Source organism: Pogona vitticeps, chromosome 2 (genome assembly GCF_051106095.1).
Source record: "Pogona vitticeps strain Pit_001003342236 chromosome 2, PviZW2.1, whole genome shotgun sequence".
In the NCBI taxonomy this organism is placed as follows: domain Eukaryota; kingdom Metazoa; phylum Chordata; class Lepidosauria; order Squamata; family Agamidae; genus Pogona; species Pogona vitticeps.
Genome location: NC_135784.1, coordinates 202,855,390 through 202,873,795, shown reverse-complemented (window position 1 = coordinate 202,873,795; position 18,406 = coordinate 202,855,390). Strand labels below are relative to the sequence as shown.

The window sequence follows — 18,406 nt, the reverse complement described above, 5'->3', positions numbered from 1 at the left end:
GAATTTATTGAGAAGATCTTGGAATTAGCAGAAATGGATATTTTGACAGATACACTAAATGATAGACTGGACAATAATAATAAATGGGAACCTCTTTATACCTGGATGAAATCTACACTGATTTAAGTAGAATAGATTAGATTTATATTATGCTCGAGAGTATATGAGACAAGATGAAATGAACTGAATATATTGTAATAAATCACTCTGGTTGCAATGGATAGAAAAGTAGAAAAAATACAATAAAATATTTATAAGCAAGCAAGCAAACGAACAAACAAACAAATAAAATCCCTTCATTAGGCACACACCAGTCACTTTTGAGTAGTGCCAAAAAAATATAAATGAATGTCTGAGAAATTAAGGGCAAAAGTTGCCAGGCATCGTCCTCTTAAGGTGAGTATAAAGCTGGTTACAAGTAATGTTTGGCAAGTCAGTTTTGTATCCAGGGCATATCTCTAGTGTGAATCTGTTGCTTCTAGGTCCAGCTTCAATTGGGGCAGCCTAAGATCCATGCAGCTGGTTCTAATGGAGGTGAACAAGCTTTCAGATTTTGAGGTTTCGAGTTTTACAGTCCTCTTCATTAGGATGGATGCTAAGCAAAGTTGAGGGAATCAGAGAAAAGCTGTCTTGATGTAGGCACAAACTCTAAATTTTTTGGCGAAAGCATCAAGCTAGCTTTTTTTAAAAAAGCTCTCCTGTCCCTCCCACTACCTCTACCTTACTTTATGTTTAGCCTGAAAATGAGTTCAAGAGAATGCAATAGTCTGATCACTATTTTTGTGATTGGAGCTATTTTGTTGATTGGGACTAATGAAGCCTGACTCTGGGATGTTATTTTTTTACATATGGTTCAACAAATATTCCTTTGGTGTTTTTCTTAAATCAGTCAGTCCATCAGTACCTCACAGTAACTTCCCGGAGTCACACAATAGTTTACCAACTTTTTCCCAGTGGTTTTCCTGCTATTGGCACTGAGAGAAATAGTTTGAAAGGAGGGATGGCCGTTGGGAGACAGTGCACCTCTACTTAGAATGCAAGAGTAGTGCAACATTGGGACAGATAACCTCAGAAAATGGTGGACCTTCCTGTGTTGAAGGTTTTAAGAAAGAAGTTGAATGGCCCTCTGTCAGGAATGCTTTAGCTGTGAATTTCCTGCATCACTAGAGTCTTAGATGAACTAAATGACTGAGGGATCCCTTCCAGTCCTAGAATTTTATACTTCAATGATCCCCTTTTTGGAGGGTGAGAAAGAAATTGCGCCTCTGGGGTCTTCTACTGCTGCTTACGCTTAGTCGAAAGAGCTACCCAAGAAAAAAAATGTCTTTCCAAAGCTGTCCAACAATTGGCATCACAGCTCTGACTTCTAAATATCTCTTTTATCCTATAAACACCAAGCACTTACTTAGGCATCCTCTACATTGACCATTTTCCAACGACAATAAAAGTTGAGAATTTGGCGCCTTATTTCATCTATGCCCTTCAAGTGAAGGTGAAGGGAATCTTTATTTCCCTTCTTGTCATGGAATCCTGCTATTGTCAACATAGATGAACAGTTGTGTTTTGTTGTGTCTTCCCACATTGAAAGCTGGTGTTTTGAAAAGATTCCTAAAAGCTGAGCAGTTTTTTCCCCCCAACTTTCCCCAGATTTTCCCTCAGTTTGTTTATAGGTGCAATGGCAATTATAGTTCTTTTTAAGTGTGGGCCTCAGACATTCCCAGGCTTTCCCTTTTAAGGTTTGTTTTCAGACTGCATGTCAATTTCAGCCAAGACTGGCGAGCTTAAGAACTGTCTTGGGGAATATCTAGCCTTGATGGGAATGAACAGAGATCTTTTCAAGCAAGGTGACATAAGATCTTTGAAAAACAGAAGCAACATTTGTTTATGCAAAAACAAAGGAAAAGGGATGACTCATTTCAGACTGGCTCTACTATAAACAGCTTTTGACAAACTGCATCCCATTGTACTGTACCACTGAAAGCTCTAATAACTATTGATCGTTGTTTGCAGATGATGGAAAGCTTGAAGAATGGGCTTTTACATATGACAGTCATGTAATTAAATTGGCTAGAGGAAGGGGGATACTGTACTATATTCTTATGAGAATTCTTACGGAATTTTGACAATTGCCATAATGGAATATTCTTTACCATGTATTTTCAGCCTGGTTTATGTAGACTTTTCTATATGTGTATACAATCAAATGCCCAAGGAGATACATTAATACTGTGAGACAACTGAATTTTCATCTACAGATTTCCTTTCATCTTATTTCTTCAGAACTTAGAAATTGTTGCAGTCACAGTTTTTGAAGCTAGAAAGAGTAGACGCATTAAGGGTGAGTTTGAGGGTGAAATCTTCAAAGTCATCCAAATACTTTGGACACCAAACAACCTCTAAGATGAACTGAGCCTCAGGGAAGAAAATCAACATTTTAAAAAACAGGCTTTAGGCAAGTTGCAGTTTTCTTGAGCTGAGCTTCTCCTCATGGTCCTGCAATAGGGATTTGTGGCATTGATTACTACCACCTACTCTATCTATGGCAGGTCCTTAAAGAAATGGGAGTGCCTGATCACCTTATCTATCTCCTGAGAAACCTATATGTGGGACAGGAAGCAGCAGTTAAAACTGGATATGGAAGCACTGATTGGTTCAAAATTGGGAAAGGAGTACAACAAGGCTGTATGTATATTATCTCCCTGCTTTCCTGTAGTGATGTACAGAAGTGAGAGCTGGACCATAAAGAAATCTGCCTGCCAAAGAATTGATGCTTTTGAATTGTGGTGCTGGAGGAGGCTCTTGAGAGTCCTCTGGATTGCAAGGAGAACAAACCTATCCATTCTAAAGGAAATCAACTCTGAGTGCTCACTGGAAGGACAGATCCTGAAGCTGAGGCTCCAATACTTTGACCATCTCATGAGAAGAGAAGACTCCCTGGAAAAGACGCTGATGTTAGGAAAGTGTGAAGGCAGGAGGAGAAGGGGACGACAGAGGACAAGATGGTTGGACAGTGTCATCGAAGCTACCAACATGAATTTGACCCAACTCTGGGAGGCAGTGGAAGACAGGAGGCCCTGGTGTGCTGTGGTTGATGGGGTCACGAAGAGTCAGACACGACTAAACGACTAAACAACAACAACTCCTCTATCTCTGTGGTACTGAGGAATGTGTCCAGACTGGTCAGGTACCAAGGAGTATGATTCTTAGTAGATATTTTTGAGATGCCTCCTGCTCTAGAGTTAGTAATAGCTTAAATGCCTTAGGACTACAATTAAGTAAATGCAAGAAGACGTATTTGGTAGAAAGAAGGTCTCTGGGTAGTTGCTTTTCAGGAAGAAACAAAGCCAAATTGGTTGGTTTAAGAAATCTCAGGTGAGCTTTCATTCTCCCTCTGATCATGTTTTTTTTTTTTCAAATCTAAGGCACAATGGACTTAAGTCTGCTCAATACCTGGTACATTCACTTGACAAACTGGGTTCACATTCTGGTTTGCTGTCATAGCTCGAAACAATTCTGATATAGCAAAATACAATGTATCAATCCAAATACCACAAAAAAAGCCCCACAGGGAAACATTGTAAACCATTATTTGGTATGAATTGATCCTGTAAATTAGACTTAGACTTAGAGAACAGATTGCTCATGGCATTTGATAAGTTACTGATCATTCAACACTTTTGAGAATAAGGCTCCACTGACTATTTCTTCTCATATTATATTTCTGTGCAGGTGTCCCAGGCAAAAGGAATGAGCTTTACTATGAGTGCTGTAAAGAGCCATATCCAGATGTGACTTATACAGTGACAATGCGTCGCCGCACCCTCTACTATGGATTGAACCTACTGATCCCCTGTGTCCTGATATCGGGCTTGGCGTTGCTTGTTTTCTTGCTGCCTGCTGACTCTGGAGAGAAAATATCTTTGGGTAAGAGCTCAACGTTCATAATTTAACAGAGAATATAATAGTAGAATTCTGGATTGTACCGCTGCAGGTGGCTGTGGAAAGGGTCATATATTTGAACATGGTAAAAACAAAACTGATCTACCCTGCATGTGTTAAATTAGTACACCAGAAAGAAAAGTTTGACATAAACACCTTCCAGACATGTGACTGTCCCACATTTGGAAATGTCACTTTCCTGCCTATAGTCTAAGATGGCATAGTCTAGAATTCTATCCGCTCCTTAGTTTTGCCTCTTTGGCAGTCTTGTAGAGGAATCACATCTTTCAGAATTGGAGTGCTGGAACTATATGATTATGAATGTCGATGGTTGCATCTGCCTCATGCGTCGGTCTTACCTGTTGATTCTGGCTTTAGCCGTTATCCTGATGTTAGCTGCAGGCAGCGGCTGAATGAGCTTTCAGCAACCATATATTCTTGTAAGTTATTCCTCATATTAAGCAAAATATTTTCAATGATTTGGTCTTGAATAGGCAATTAAAGCCATTTCATGATAGACAGCAAAATCTTTTGCAAAATTGACCAATTTTGTGTGTGTGTGTGTGTGTGTGTATGAACTTTCAAGGATAATGTGGCTGATGGAGGACTCAAAACAATGTTCTTACACCAGGGCAGCGTACTGGCTCCTATTTTGTTTTAACATGTGCACCAACTACCAGCCACTTTCTCAAGGCATCAACAGTTTTATTTGTGCTGACGATATGGCACCTGCTGCTCAGTCGGACAGCTTTCAGACAGCAGAACATCTTCTAAGAGATGCTTTAGAGGAACATGGCACATTTTATAATAGAAATCAATTTAAACTCAACCCTGCTAAGACTTGGATATGTGTTTTTTATCTGAGAAGCAAGCAGGCATCTTGGAAACTTTCTAAGGGCAATTGGAAAGATACACAGCAAGATCCTAGTTTTGCCCCCAAATACCCAGGTGTTACTTTGAATCATATGCTGCTTCCAAGAAAAACTGCAAAAGCAAGCACTAATATTCTTCAAAAGTTAGTGGAAACTGGTTGGAGCACAGAAGAACAAACCCTATGTTTGTTGGTCCTATGTTACTCTGTAGGTGAATATACCAGCTTGTTTTCATATAGTTTAGCCTGTGCAAAACAGGTAGATGAAGCATCTAATGAAAACAGAGAATCATTACTGGATGCCAGAAGCCAATTCCTATTAATAAAATAAATTACCTAGGAGGCATTGCACCCAGTGACATATGGAGAGAGGTAGCAGCATGACTCAAAGCATCTACATCAAATGTGCATCCACTCTTTGGCTACTATCTTGCCCCTCCTAGATTAAAATAAGAGGGGGGATCCAGAACATCTGTGAATTTTGAAGGAGCAGCAGAGAATGCTAGACTATAATGTGGAAAGAAAGAACTACACACATCTTAAAATGGATAGAATCCCAGGAAAGTTTAGCACCCAGTCACATGGAGAACTGGGTGGCTTGGCAATAACTTAATAGACTACAGGCTGGAATTGGCAGAACCAAAGTGAACTCACAGTCCTTTGTGAGTGTGGAGAAGAACCAACATCACATCTGTGTCAATATACTTTGTGTCCCTCAGCATGTTAGCTGTCCCAAATACTCTTGATGTTGCCCCTTATTGGGCGAAACTTACCTGAGATGTTTATTAATTGTACTGTGGTGCTTCTGATATGTACATGCACACAGCCAAAGATTTCGGTCCTGGTCCCTGGTTCCCAAAACATGGGCTGCCCTTGCTTATCACTTTATGAAAGATCTAATCACAATATAATTAAAACTGCTAGAATTGTTGGTTTATATGGTTCAAACAGAGCGGCTTGCATTTTTGGAGTTTAAGACTATTATGGTAAATGTCTAAACTTCAGAATATACCAGTGGTTCCCAAATTTTTTGAGTCACAGCTGCCTTGACTCCATCCTGGGGCATCCTCATCACTGTCACCTGTGCTTTTCTCCTCTTGCACAGGTGGACATCTGAGAGCAGGGGTGAGGCTTGTCCCGGGGTCTGCACCCGGACATGGGCAGGGCATTAGGTATGACCCCAGCCAACATGCAGGGAGACCCACAGGCCAAGGAGAGGGTGGCAGCATCAAAGGATGAGAGGATTCCGCAATGCCCCTGGCTGGGCTTGGGAACCACTGAAATACACCACTAGCCCCTTGCTCCTCAAGACATGTTCATATGTTACCTGAGAAGCATAGATGCCAAGCAGCACAGCTTCTTCCTTTGGTGGGAAATGGCAAACCACAATGGAAGGGTCCGCTCTGTGGCCCATTCCCTATGGCAGGGCCACTATCTCCAAAAGGAGAGAATGTTAGTGTGGGAGGAATCCAGACTGCAGGGTCTTCCAACTTCTCAGATTTGCTATTTTTATTTTATTTTTTTATTTTTGGTAATGTGTGGAACAATTGTGATTTTAAATTTATGCTAGACCACATTTCTCTTAATCCTTGATTTAGGGAGGTCAGCCAAGATGCCAGGCTAAGATGAATATGTAACATTTAATTGCATGCCTAATAAAATGCAATGCATATACATTATTCATCATCTTTAAAATGGATGACATTCAAGAATTCATTTCTGACTTCACCTTTTGTCTCCTTTACAATTTTGTTGCAGGTATTACAGTTCTCCTGTCCTTGACAGTTTTCATGCTGCTCGTAGCAGAGATAATGCCAGCCACTTCAGACTCTGTTCCCCTCATAGGTAGGTTGATGGGGCACCTATTTCTCACAGTATAGTGAAAAATCATGTTTTTAAGTGCCATTGATGTCATAAAAAGAAAGCTAAGCATGTACTTTGTTATTGGAATAGAGGAAACCACCAAATTACTTAACTTTATTTGGGTCATGCTCATAAGGAAATATTGCGAAGAGGGAGGAATCATATTTTTAATATAGTTTTAAAGCTTTCCATATGTTTACCAGATTAGAATCCAGATATGAAGTCTCCCCCCCCACCCCCCAACACAGAGCAGACCTGTAAATGGCAGATTCCCTGAATTTTTATCAGGGAAAAGAATTGACAGGCAAGTAAGCTTTGCAAAGGAAAGGAAGGTGTTCCTTTGAAGCCAGTTGTGGATTATGAAACCAATGCCATGCATTCAGATGAGTGGATGGGCTAGAATAAGAGGATGGCACTGGATAAGAAATAAAATGTCCAAGATTGTGTTATGTGTCAGTAAAAACCAGGGTCTTGTGGAGTCAAAGCTTACTGAATTGAAGCACTGGGATATGTTGTTTCTGCTGCTGTTCTTCTTAGGATGATGATGATGTCATCTACCATCTCATTCAGGGTTCCTTATACTCTCTGAGCTTGGTTGAAATCTTCATGGCATTTGGCAGGAAAATAAAATTTCCTACCAATTAATATAATGCTGAGAGTTTTGGTTGTTATTATTCCAGTATTGGGGTTGGGAGGTTATTTGGTCATACATTGATAATTAAGACTCATTAGCTTTACAAAAGATCTGTTTCCACTCATCACAGATGAAAACATGCTAGAGCCGGTTTGGCTTTTTCCAGATATCTGAGAATACACCCATTGATCACTTCATTATATACATATAAATTTTTAAAAATAACTCATATCTGCAAAGTTTGTTGTTGTTTAATCATCAAGTCGTGTCTGACTCTTCGTGGCCCCATGGACCAGAGCACACCAGGCCCTCCTGTCTTCAACTGCCTCCTGGAGTTGGATCAAATTCATGCTGGTAGCTTTGGTGACACTGTCCAGCCATCTCGTCCTCTGTCGTCCCCTTCTCCTCTTGCCTTCACATTTTCCCAAAATTCCCATAACTATTTAAAAGTTTTATTAATCATCCCACCCCCCTGAAAAAGAAGAAAATGGAATCCTGAGAACACTGTTCTCAGCCATTCTGTAGTTTAATGGCCCATTACATTTCCCAAAATTTGAAACAATAACCCTTATTGCCTTAATGGTTTTCTAGTATGCGCCTAATTGTTAAATATAGCACTAATTATTTTTAATGTACACATTTTAAAAAACGTTTGAGTCTCAATTTAACTCCCACTATGATACTAATAATAACTTTTTTGCCAAAGCTCTAACCATCCCATAGGCATGAAACTAGTGTAATTCTCCTGACATCTCCAACAGTTAGTTAGTCAGACTGTTTTGTAAGCCTTTGTTGATTTCTACAACTTCATGAGACATGGGCTTGCTCGGATCGTTCTCATTACCAGCTGCTGATCTGGTTTATTCTAACTATGAGAATGAACTGCAGCAAACCTCACATTCACATGCTTTCTCTTCTCTATCTTCTAGCACAGTCGGCGAAAAATCTGGTAACAATACTTCCATTTTAGATTAGCTGCAATTACAAATTAACAGCAGTTATTTATCATAGTGTAGTTGCAAATTCAGAAGTGCAGGTCCCTGAGCAAGACTTTGGGGTAGAAATTGGAAAGATGAAATTCCTAAAAAATTGCCATGGCTGATGAGGTCATCAGCCTTACACAGTATAATTTAAATCAGCAGGTTTTCAGTCGTTTCGCATATGGGGCTAGCTTACGTCACTTAAGCAGAGTTAAGACTGACCTCTAGAAGTGTGCAGGTTTGTGTTTTTACATTAGACGTTCCAGAGTTCCGCAGGCAGCAAATCTGCACACCTCTATTGACCACAATGTAAGTTTCTACTGAGATGCTAATGTGCATTTATCCCGAAACAGAAACCAAAGCTCCTGATTTCCTTGTTGCTACATAGAGAGTGGCAAGAGGCTTATACCCATAATGCTGGGCTTTGCTTTAGCATTATTTCTTAATTTCCTAACCTGTGTAGAACATTTTCTGCTATACCTCTCTCACACTCATGAAAACAAATGGACCGGGGCATACAAGTACAATAGATGTACAGTGGGGTCTTGACTTGAGAACTTAATCCGTATTGGAAGGCGGTTCTCAAGTCAAAAAGTCTGTAAGTCAAGTCTCCATTGACCTACAGTGCATTGAAAACCGATTAATCCCGTAACAGGCCGTTTTTGTTCCATTTTGGTTTTTTTCTGGTCTGTAAGTCAATTCTCAGGCTGCAAGTCAAACCTAAATTTTGTGGCCAGAGAAGTCTGTAACTCAAAAAGTCTGCAAGTCAAGCCGTCTGTAAGTCAAGGGTCCACTGTATGTATATAGAGGTATGTATATAGATGTATGTACATAGATGTATGTATGTATATACTTTTTAAAATTATTTAGACTTTAAATTTTGAAATGTCTCTTTTAAAGAAATGTAGGAAGTTTTTGGATTTTTTTTTCATAGAACTGATAACGGAAATAGAATGAGTGGGGGAAGGTGACAAAACTGAGCTAGTTCTGTTACGGTTGCTCAGAAAGAGAATAAGAAAACAAGAGAGAAATATTTGGCAATTTCAGTGTAAGATACTGTCTGAAAAGCATGTTTTGTAGGGGAGAAAGGGCAGAGGGCCCAATGCACTACTAAGCGAGATTCTTTTTCAGAGCTGACTAGCTCTCTATAGACAAAGTATCTAAAGAGCCTAATTAGCACTTTAGATGTTGCAATGTTTTTTGCAATGCCTAAACAATTAGAGCATATTGAATGTATTTAAGATGCATTTTGCAAAGCAGCCATGTAGGTCAAATGTACTTTGCTCGGTAGGTTTAGTTCTGCCTGCTGAAATGCTATTGCAGGGTAAAAAAGCTCTCTACCCAGGAGACTTCCTGCAGTATATACAGTGACAATTGGACTCATAACCTCCTCTGATATACCAGGAAGGAGAACAGGCTTTCCATGATAGAGGACATGCCAGTAAATAGCACTGTTTCACACCTTTATGACAACGAATGGATCCCAGTGTTTGGTGATAACTAGGAAAACATCTAGCTCAGGTTTCAGCACTTCCTGTGGAATTCTGTGGGACAAATTCAGGGAACAAATTCCTATCCATACAGCAGACACTATGGGCATGTCTGGGTGCTATCTTAGGGTGTGATCACACAGGAAATAGATCACAATTTAGACCAATTATGGAGCAGTCTGGTGTGATCAGTTTCCCAGGGATCACACAATGCATGGGGAAATGCACTCCAGCTGGACCCCGATCTGTGCCCAAGCTGGACCTTTTTGGGCCAGAGAATTCCTTAGACTGGGAGCACCCCTTGAAAATGTCCTCGCTTGAGTCCTCACCAAAAGTGTCTGCAATGACAGCGAAAGAGAGAGAAGACTCTCCCCTAAAGGTCTCAGAGATGGGGCAAGGGGGGGGGGCGGTTATATGGGAAATATGCTCCTTGAAATAACTGGACTGGATGGGCTGTTGATCTCACCCAGTGTGGTTCTTATTATGCTTATCATTAAAACTGCAAATACATTTTTATTCTTGACTCTATCATATTGACATAAACATTGATCTAGTGTGAACCTTTGTGCACTTTTAATTTTTGGCTAGCTGGACTCATTGATTTGTTTATGGTGCCATTTATTTACGAGTGTTGGTGCACTGCCTATATCTACAGATTCCAAGTGACGTAGACACATAATAATAATAAAAAGATGTAGGTCAAAATCCAATTCAAAACGAAACAAACCAGGTTTCTGGTTGTGTTATCTGGTCATGTGAGTGGCTGCATGATCAGTTGTGCAAACCAAGGAAACCCAGATGTGCTCTGGATAGCCTAGGGAAGAGGGTCTTTCTCTTCTGTGGCTCTCCTTATGCAGTCATGTAAGGCATTCTAGCCTTACATGACTGCATTCTAACCTGTATATTTTTTTAAAAAAAAAATTAAATCAGGAATAAAAAATCATGGTATATTATGCTATACTAGGAAGGCTTATGTAGACAGTTCTTCAAGATGTGCCTAAAAATAAGTGTTGGCAGTGCATGTCTAATTTTAGAGGAAAGATGGTGCCTCATAATATGTCTCCTTTGAGAGACTGTGCCCTTTTGGAGCATGCAGAAGCCATGAATCCACTGGCCCAGTTAAGGAGTGAGTGCTGAATGTTGCAGTCCAGCACAGCCTCAGACCCACTGAGGCATCCGTTGAATGCCTCCCCTCCCAGTTGTGAGCTGTACACATAAAGTCCTGAACCGTAGAGGAGAGCTTTCTTTGCTGTTGTCCTGAATCTGTGGAATGTCCTCTCATCATGTCGGCTCTGTCGCCTCTTTCTGGAGAGAATTTATGGCAGAACATTGGTTAATTCCACAGAGCTCCTGTTGAGATCCACTCTGTAGATTAGTTTTAATGAAATCGTATGTTTGTATGGAGCTGTTGTTTTAAACCTAAATGCTGGCTTTTGATTTTAATTCTCTTGAATGCTCCCGTTATTATAAGTCCCCTTTAGCTGCAAAATGGCAGAGTTAAATACTTTTAATAGTTCGATGAATAAAACATTTTTTTGCAGAGAAAATTGAACCCGATGGGGTGGATAGAGTACAAGAAAGAGCAACTGAAATCTTTTCCAGGCAAATCTTTTGAACCTTGTCAGCATGCATATAAGCATTAAGGTATCTGTGGGTCTCACTTGGACCTCTTCAGAACAGTCCATAAAAATCAGCAAGGGTTGAAATACCATTTTTGTTTTTGTTTTTTGAAGGCTGAGCGAGTGGGAAGAAAGAACGGATATGGAAAGAGAAGGATTGTTAATTAAAACTAAGATTACTGCTCTGACTATTGCAGATTCCTGTGCAGTCTGCACAAGAAACAAAGCCAGGGGGACTTGCTGCATGTATATTTAAAAGTCCCTTCCTTCCTAAGAAGTCATATTCCATTCTAGAAAGATGCCTAAAAGAAAGTGGATCGGCCAGAGCCAAGCTCAGCCATCTGTGATGGAATAAGGCTTGTTTTACTGTACGGACCTTGGGGAGATTTTGCCATTCTGATGACTGGCAGTGGAACACAGCTTTGCCGAAACCCCTGGACCCAGATTACGCAATGATGAAGGCAGCACACCAGATTTGCTCTTTGAAAGTCCTGTCTTTTAGAGCTATTGTTATGCATTCCCTACCTCAGTGGAGGAAAGTTTCAAGGCAACTTTCCGAGGTTAGTATCCCTGTGGAGAAAGACTGGGGAAAGAGAGAGAGAGAGAGAGAGAGAGAGAGAGAGAGCAAACAATCATCATGATCATGTTGCAGTGTCACCTTGTTTGTGAATATATTCAGGCAGGTCGTATGTGACATGTTTAAAACTCTTTTCACCTCCTCCAGTAATACTACAAATGCGGCATTTGGGATTTGATGTGAATTAAGATGGGGAGGAATGATATATGTGGAGAAGCCAACCATACAGCCTCAAGGTTTGTCACTCTCTGGGAGCCACTCAACTATCCTGTCATGAGGAACAGAGATAAGACCAGTAGCCACAGCTGCTCTGTAGCAGATGGTGCTGGCCAGGGGGCAGCCACTGCCCGGTCTCATTGTCACACGTGTCCTTTTTTGATGAGAAATAATACCTCCCATCCTTATGGGAGCATGCTGCCCGCCTTATGTTGTGAAAATAAAGTTAGTTTTCACTGGAAGTCAGTTTCAGAGGAGTGGAAGTGTCCTCACCTCTTTAACACAAATCAAAACAAAAAAGTTGCTGTAAATAATTCTGAATCCTATTTGGTTTGCTAGTTCATTTCCTTGCTCACAGTTTTTTAAAACTCTTTTTTAGTGCATGAGCCCACCTAATCAGGGCTCATAGTGCGAACATGGTGACATCACAATGTTGTGTAACCAGTTAGATTTGGCATTGTGACAGTATTGTTTGAGAGTAGAAAGGAGCCTTAAAATTTTATAAAGGAGTCCTAAATGTTTGCCAGTGCATAACAAAGCCTGGCTAGTCTGCCTCAGTACTAAAGGCATTAAGAGTTTGGATTATCCTGACCTTTGTGGGTCTGGTTCAAAGCTGTGCCCAACACCTTGGCTGCAGCACTAGCTGGCCATTTCCTAATATGATACTTAAGAGTTCTTCACCAATTTTTACCACTATACATGTGGGTTAATAAGGAAGTTTGTGCTTCCACACGACAGGCAAGGGTAGTTGTTTCAGGCATCCTTGTTGTTTCTTCAGATAGTGTGGAATTGTTCAGAAGTGCATTGCAAACTGGTGCCTACCAATGATGTTGCACTTTTAGTGTTGTATGGAAATAGTAACTTCTCTTTAATCTGTGCCAAATATTCCCTGGGCTAGAATATCAGATCTGAAATAAATGTTTCCATTAGATATAATAAATATTTCCTAAACATTGCTCAGGGTAAATGTCAAATAATCCATTCTGACCCATTGCTTTCTCCTTCAGGAATATATTCCTCTTAATTTCTGCTTTTCCTTCCACACTAGAACATGAGGAAAATCCCAACAAATGACAAATCTGTTGGAGTTATTGCAACGTCACATGCTGACTCTAGTAGGTGTAGCTGAGAGGGGTCATTCTGGGCTGGGGTGACAGTCAATTTATCCAGCAGTAACCAATTGTTATTTCTCTGCCTCTGAATTCAAAGAGAACCATACCTCTCTGCTCTTTATCTCCTTTTCTTTCTCTGTAACCTATTGGTAATCAGTGAATCTGTTGGGTCTGTTGCTGAAGCTTACAGTTCTCTGCAGCTTACTGTTATCTATTCACTGCAAGTAAAGAAAAAATAATTCTTACTTTTAATAATGTCTCAGACTGAGTTATTCAGACTGAAAGTGCCAGTTGATGAGTCAAAAGAGGTGGACTGGGAACTTGAAGCAAATTCTGCTCTGAACTTCTGCTGTGCAGCTCGAAGACGTTAATCAAAATTTAAAACTCTTTAGCAGAATCAACTAGGGAATGGGATGACATGTTTCATGATCAGTCAGATGTGGCTATGTGATGGCACCATGGAGGGCAAGGGAAGTCAACTGAGTGTAAGAACAGAAGAGAGAAACATTCATGAGCAGCAATTCTCACCCCTGACATCATTGCAAAATGGAGATAGTTTCTGACACTGTCCCAAATTTTAAAACATGATAATTTCAACTGAATTCTATTCTTGTTTTTAGTAATTTAGGGTAAGATATCACCTTTGCTGATAACAGCAGCAGAGGGTGTTATGGTACAATAAAAGAGAACAGATCTATGGTGCATTTCTTAATGCTATAATACTCTTTGCAGCAATAGACTGAAGATTCACAAGAAGCGTATTTAGTCCTTGTATCAGATGCTGCATTTAAGAATCAAGCTAGTAATGTGGAAAGGTTAATAAGGACCATGTTGGTGCAGGATTCTGGAAGTTATTCAAAGACCTAACACTTCAGAATTCATAATTAGATCGCCTGCTTCTGTGGTTTTTTTTTTTTTTTTTTTTTTTTAAGTTTAACAGTAGCCAGAGGGTGATGGTGATGAATCTGTGCTGGAGAAAGGTTCCCTTCTCATTGTTCTGTTTGTCTTTTTCAAAAAATAAAATGGGGGAGGGAGGTCAGGGAGCACAGACCTACTTGAAATTCCACCTTGGAATTAGTCATTGTTCTTCCCGTCACTTCATCCTAAAGCTTTCCAAAAGAATGCATATTTTGTGGATATGTAAGTTTTCCTGGGGTCTTCCATGATCAACAGGAGATGACTGAGGACAAAATACTTAGCAGTTTTGGATAATTTTGTACACTGTGCCCCTTCATGAGTACAGACACTACTTGAGGGGATGAACAGATCTGATTCTATCTGACCTTTAGAGTTATACATATTTTCTATAAAGTAAAAAAAAAAACCCAACAGCCATGAATGGTACTGGCTAGAGGCAGGAAAAGTATTACATTTGTCCTGAAGTTTTCTATCTTCTGCTTGCAGTTGTTTCATAGCCCTGGCCATTTAAACCTCTGTCCCCATAATTTTTCTTTGCTGCTTTGATTCTGTGTCAGCAAGACAAGTGTTAAGCAAAGAAAATAACTCTTTTTCCGGTCCCTTGATTTTCTGTGCCATTACATCTCAGGCCACAGGCTAGGCTAGAACCTTTCTATCTGATACCTAGTTTTTTTATGTGCAGGGTTAAAAAAATAGTCATTGTGGAGAGTAGTATTCAGTCATGTGAAACTCATGCTTGCAGTATGAAGTAGGGCAGCCCAGTCTCAAATTTGCCACTCCAGTTAGAACAAAGCTGGAGAGATAGAATTTTGCTAATGTGGCTGAATGGTTCTAGAAAACATGCATGTTTGCTCTCCCCACCCCTCCTGCTTCCCCTCCACACAGTACATGGAGAAGGCGTTTACACGAGAGTGACTCCATACAGTTCTCTTTTCTTGGCAGCACAGTCAGGGTTGATCCTTTATACTTCTTCTCTCCCTGCTCATGCCAAAGAATCAGGTCACACATAATATTGACAGCTGATTAACAGACAACTCGATAGAAACAGAAAAATAACTTAATTCAGTTCATATTTCCATGTGAATTTGTAATATATTTACACTAAATTCACACTTCCCAAACCAATGCAGAAACTGAGATAAAATTATACTTCCTTATTCAGTTTCTCCAAATGTTGTGATGCATTTTCTCCAGTCAATAATCTGTGCAATAATCTGTACATATTTGGGGAAAGTGCACATAAAAATGTATTTGTTAGGGGAAATAATGTCAGAAGTCACCTTATACTAGTCAGTTAGTCCCTTTAGCCAAGGAATACCAGCACTGGCCAGCATCCTATCGGTTCTCTACACCATGGAATGTGATGAAAAATAGAAGCAGCGATTTGTTAACTAGTGCCAGTCATGGTACAATTTTATGCTATTGCACTTATGTCAGCATAAATAACAAATAGGATTTTGACCATTGATTGTGCAGTGGCTGTTTAGGGCTTGAGGCAGGATTCCTTCCTGTGACAAACCCAGACCTACTGGGATCTGCCACACGTTAACTAAGCTGCCACCAACCATTCCCTATAAGAAGTCACACAGACCAGGGATGGATTTTTAAACAAATAAAAGAATAAGGTTTATTTAAATACACACAGGGAAAAATAAAACGATCAGGTGAATAAGATAAAGTAACGTGGCTTATTCTCATTCATACATGCATACAGTTTGGTTCACACAGAACCCTTAACTTGAAGCACAGACCCTGAACCTATCAGTTCTGGCTAACCAACAGACACCTGAACCTATCAGGTTGGTACTCTGACACACAGTAGTACCCTGTCTGACACACAGACTCCCACACCAGCTTCTTCTTCCCAGCTGCTGCTTCTTCACATCCCAGCGTCTCCCACTTCACCACACAGGCTTCACATTTATATACAGTACAGCCCCTCCTCCTGATGTCCCGCCTTCCACTCTCCATAGGATGGAACTTTCCCTCCAAACCCATGACAGACAGGTAACATCAGTGCTGTATGTAACACCTCCCCTCTTTATAAGTTGTTTTGTAGGGGGAAAGCTAAGATGCTTTTACCCAAAAAACAACCTGAATCCAAAACATACAAAAACATTTATACATACAATATCATACTTACTTATACTTACATTCTAAGTTAACCATATCAATTAGGCATTTAAACATTTACCATATACATTACATCAATTTACCTTTATTCATACAAACCAAGTTCAAAAAACAGGTACATTTAACTTTTTGTCATCAAAATATATACATAGTCCATGTTTCTTTCGCCGTCTTCATTCTTCAGGTCTTCTTGACAAGGCGTCAGCAACACAGTTCACTGACCCTCTGACCACCTTCACTTCAAAGTCATAGTCCTGTAAGTTTAAAGCCCACCTCATAAGTTTGCTATTGTGGGTTTTCATTGTCTTTAACCATTGCAGTGGTGAATGGTCAGTGCACAGAACAAAATGTCTTCCCCAGATGTAAGGCTTGGCCTTCTGGATCGCGTAGACTATGGCCAAACACTCCTTCTCCACGGTTGCCAAATGTCTCTCACCTTTTTGAAGTTTCCTACTCAGGTAAGACACTGGATGCTGGTCACCATTCTCATCCTCCTGGCACAGAACTGCTCCTACCCCGCTGTTAGACGCATCTGTGTAGATGATGAACTCCCGGTCGAAGTCTGGAGCCCGCAGCACTGGATAGTTGATGAGCGCCTGCTTCAACCTCTGGAACGCCTCCTCACAGTCGCTGGTCCACGGGATGCGGTCATCAGCCTTCTTCCTCGTCCGATCGGTCAGCGGAGCCGCAATCTCGCTAAACCTCGGGATGAACTTTCTGTAGTAGCCCACCAACCCAAGAAATGATTTGACTTTTTTCTTGGTGTTGGGTCTGGGCCAATCACGAACAGCTTCTATTTTGGCCTCCAGGGGTTTTATCACTCCTCCCCCTACCATGTGACCCAAGTATTTTCTCTCTGGGATACCCAGCTGCAGTTTGCTCTCTCTGCAGGGCCCAGGCCACAGCACTTCCTCCCCTGGGTCAAAGTGCCTCTCCCTGCCTTGCTGGTCATCCCAAGCTTTCTTTCTGACCTTTTGAGCTTGCAGGGTCTCTGCTGCTAGCTCTAGGTTTCTCTTTAGGTCCTTCCTTAAAGAGTCTCTATATGTCACAACGTCTTGTGGGTCACCCTGGGCGATCTGCCCCCAACCCTGCTCGATCAAATCAAGGGGCCCCTTCACCCCTTTCCCAAATAAAAGTTCAAATGGACTGAACCCGGTACTGGCTTGTGGCACTGATCGATAAGCAACCAAAAGGGATTGCAGCTTCTGGTCCCAATTGTTTGGATTCTCTGCCAAGTAAGCCCTAATCATGCGCATTAGAGTCCCATTGAACTTCTCAGTTAACCCATCACTTTCAGGATGATAGGCAGTGGCTTCCCTGAGCTTAATTCCACAGATTTGCCATAAGCGTTTCATGAGCTTTGATGTGAACGATGCGCCCAAATCTGTGATTATCTCTGAGGCAAATCCCATCCTGGACATATACCCCACCAAGGCATCTGCCACTGTGTTAGTTTCAATGTTAGTCAAGGGTATGGCTTCAGGGTACCTTGTGGCATGGTCCACAATTGTGAGAATGAACCTGTTCCCCCTCTTTGTGGCCTTGGGCAAAGGTCCCACAATATCCACCCCTATGCATTTGAACGGAGTGTCAATCACAGGCAAAGGGCACAACTTTGCTTTGGTCCTATCGCGGCTATTCCCCTGCCTTTGACACACATCACATTGTTTACAGAACTCCCTGATCTGCTTCCCTATGTCAGGCCAGTAGAAATTCTGTGTGATTCTCTGCTGTGTTTTGTTCACCCCTAAGTGTGCAGCAAACATGTCAGAGTGCCCCCTTTGTAAGATCATGGGGCGATACTTTTCAGGTACCACCAGCTGACTTCTGATCCCATCTCCCCCTTTTGAGATATTCCTCAGGGTCTCTCTATATAAAATCCCCTTTTTCTCCAGAAATCTCACTGGGGTTTCAGGTGTTAGCTGGGCGTCAGTCACCTGTTCAAAACACTTCTGGAGAGTGGCGTCTGCCTTTTGCTCTTGTCCAAATCTGCTGTCTGTGGTTAAGGTTTCCACCACAGCTTCTGAACTCCCCTCTGCTTCCGTCTCTGGCTC

At 41.0% G+C, this 18,406-nt stretch overlaps 1 protein-coding gene across 1 annotated transcript in view; it reads left to right on the top strand.

Annotated features, from left to right (window-relative positions):
- Window positions 1–18,406, top strand: part of LOC110083158 (neuronal acetylcholine receptor subunit alpha-7) — a 149,409-nt gene that overhangs the window by 105,033 nt on the left and 25,970 nt on the right. Inside the window, exons 7-8 of the mRNA XM_020801371.3 lie at window positions 3,730–3,924; window positions 6,569–6,655. Of these exons, the coding sequence (XP_020657030.3) occupies window positions 3,730–3,924; window positions 6,569–6,655 (282 nt within the window). The remainder of the gene's footprint in view (window positions 1–3,729; window positions 3,925–6,568; window positions 6,656–18,406) is intronic.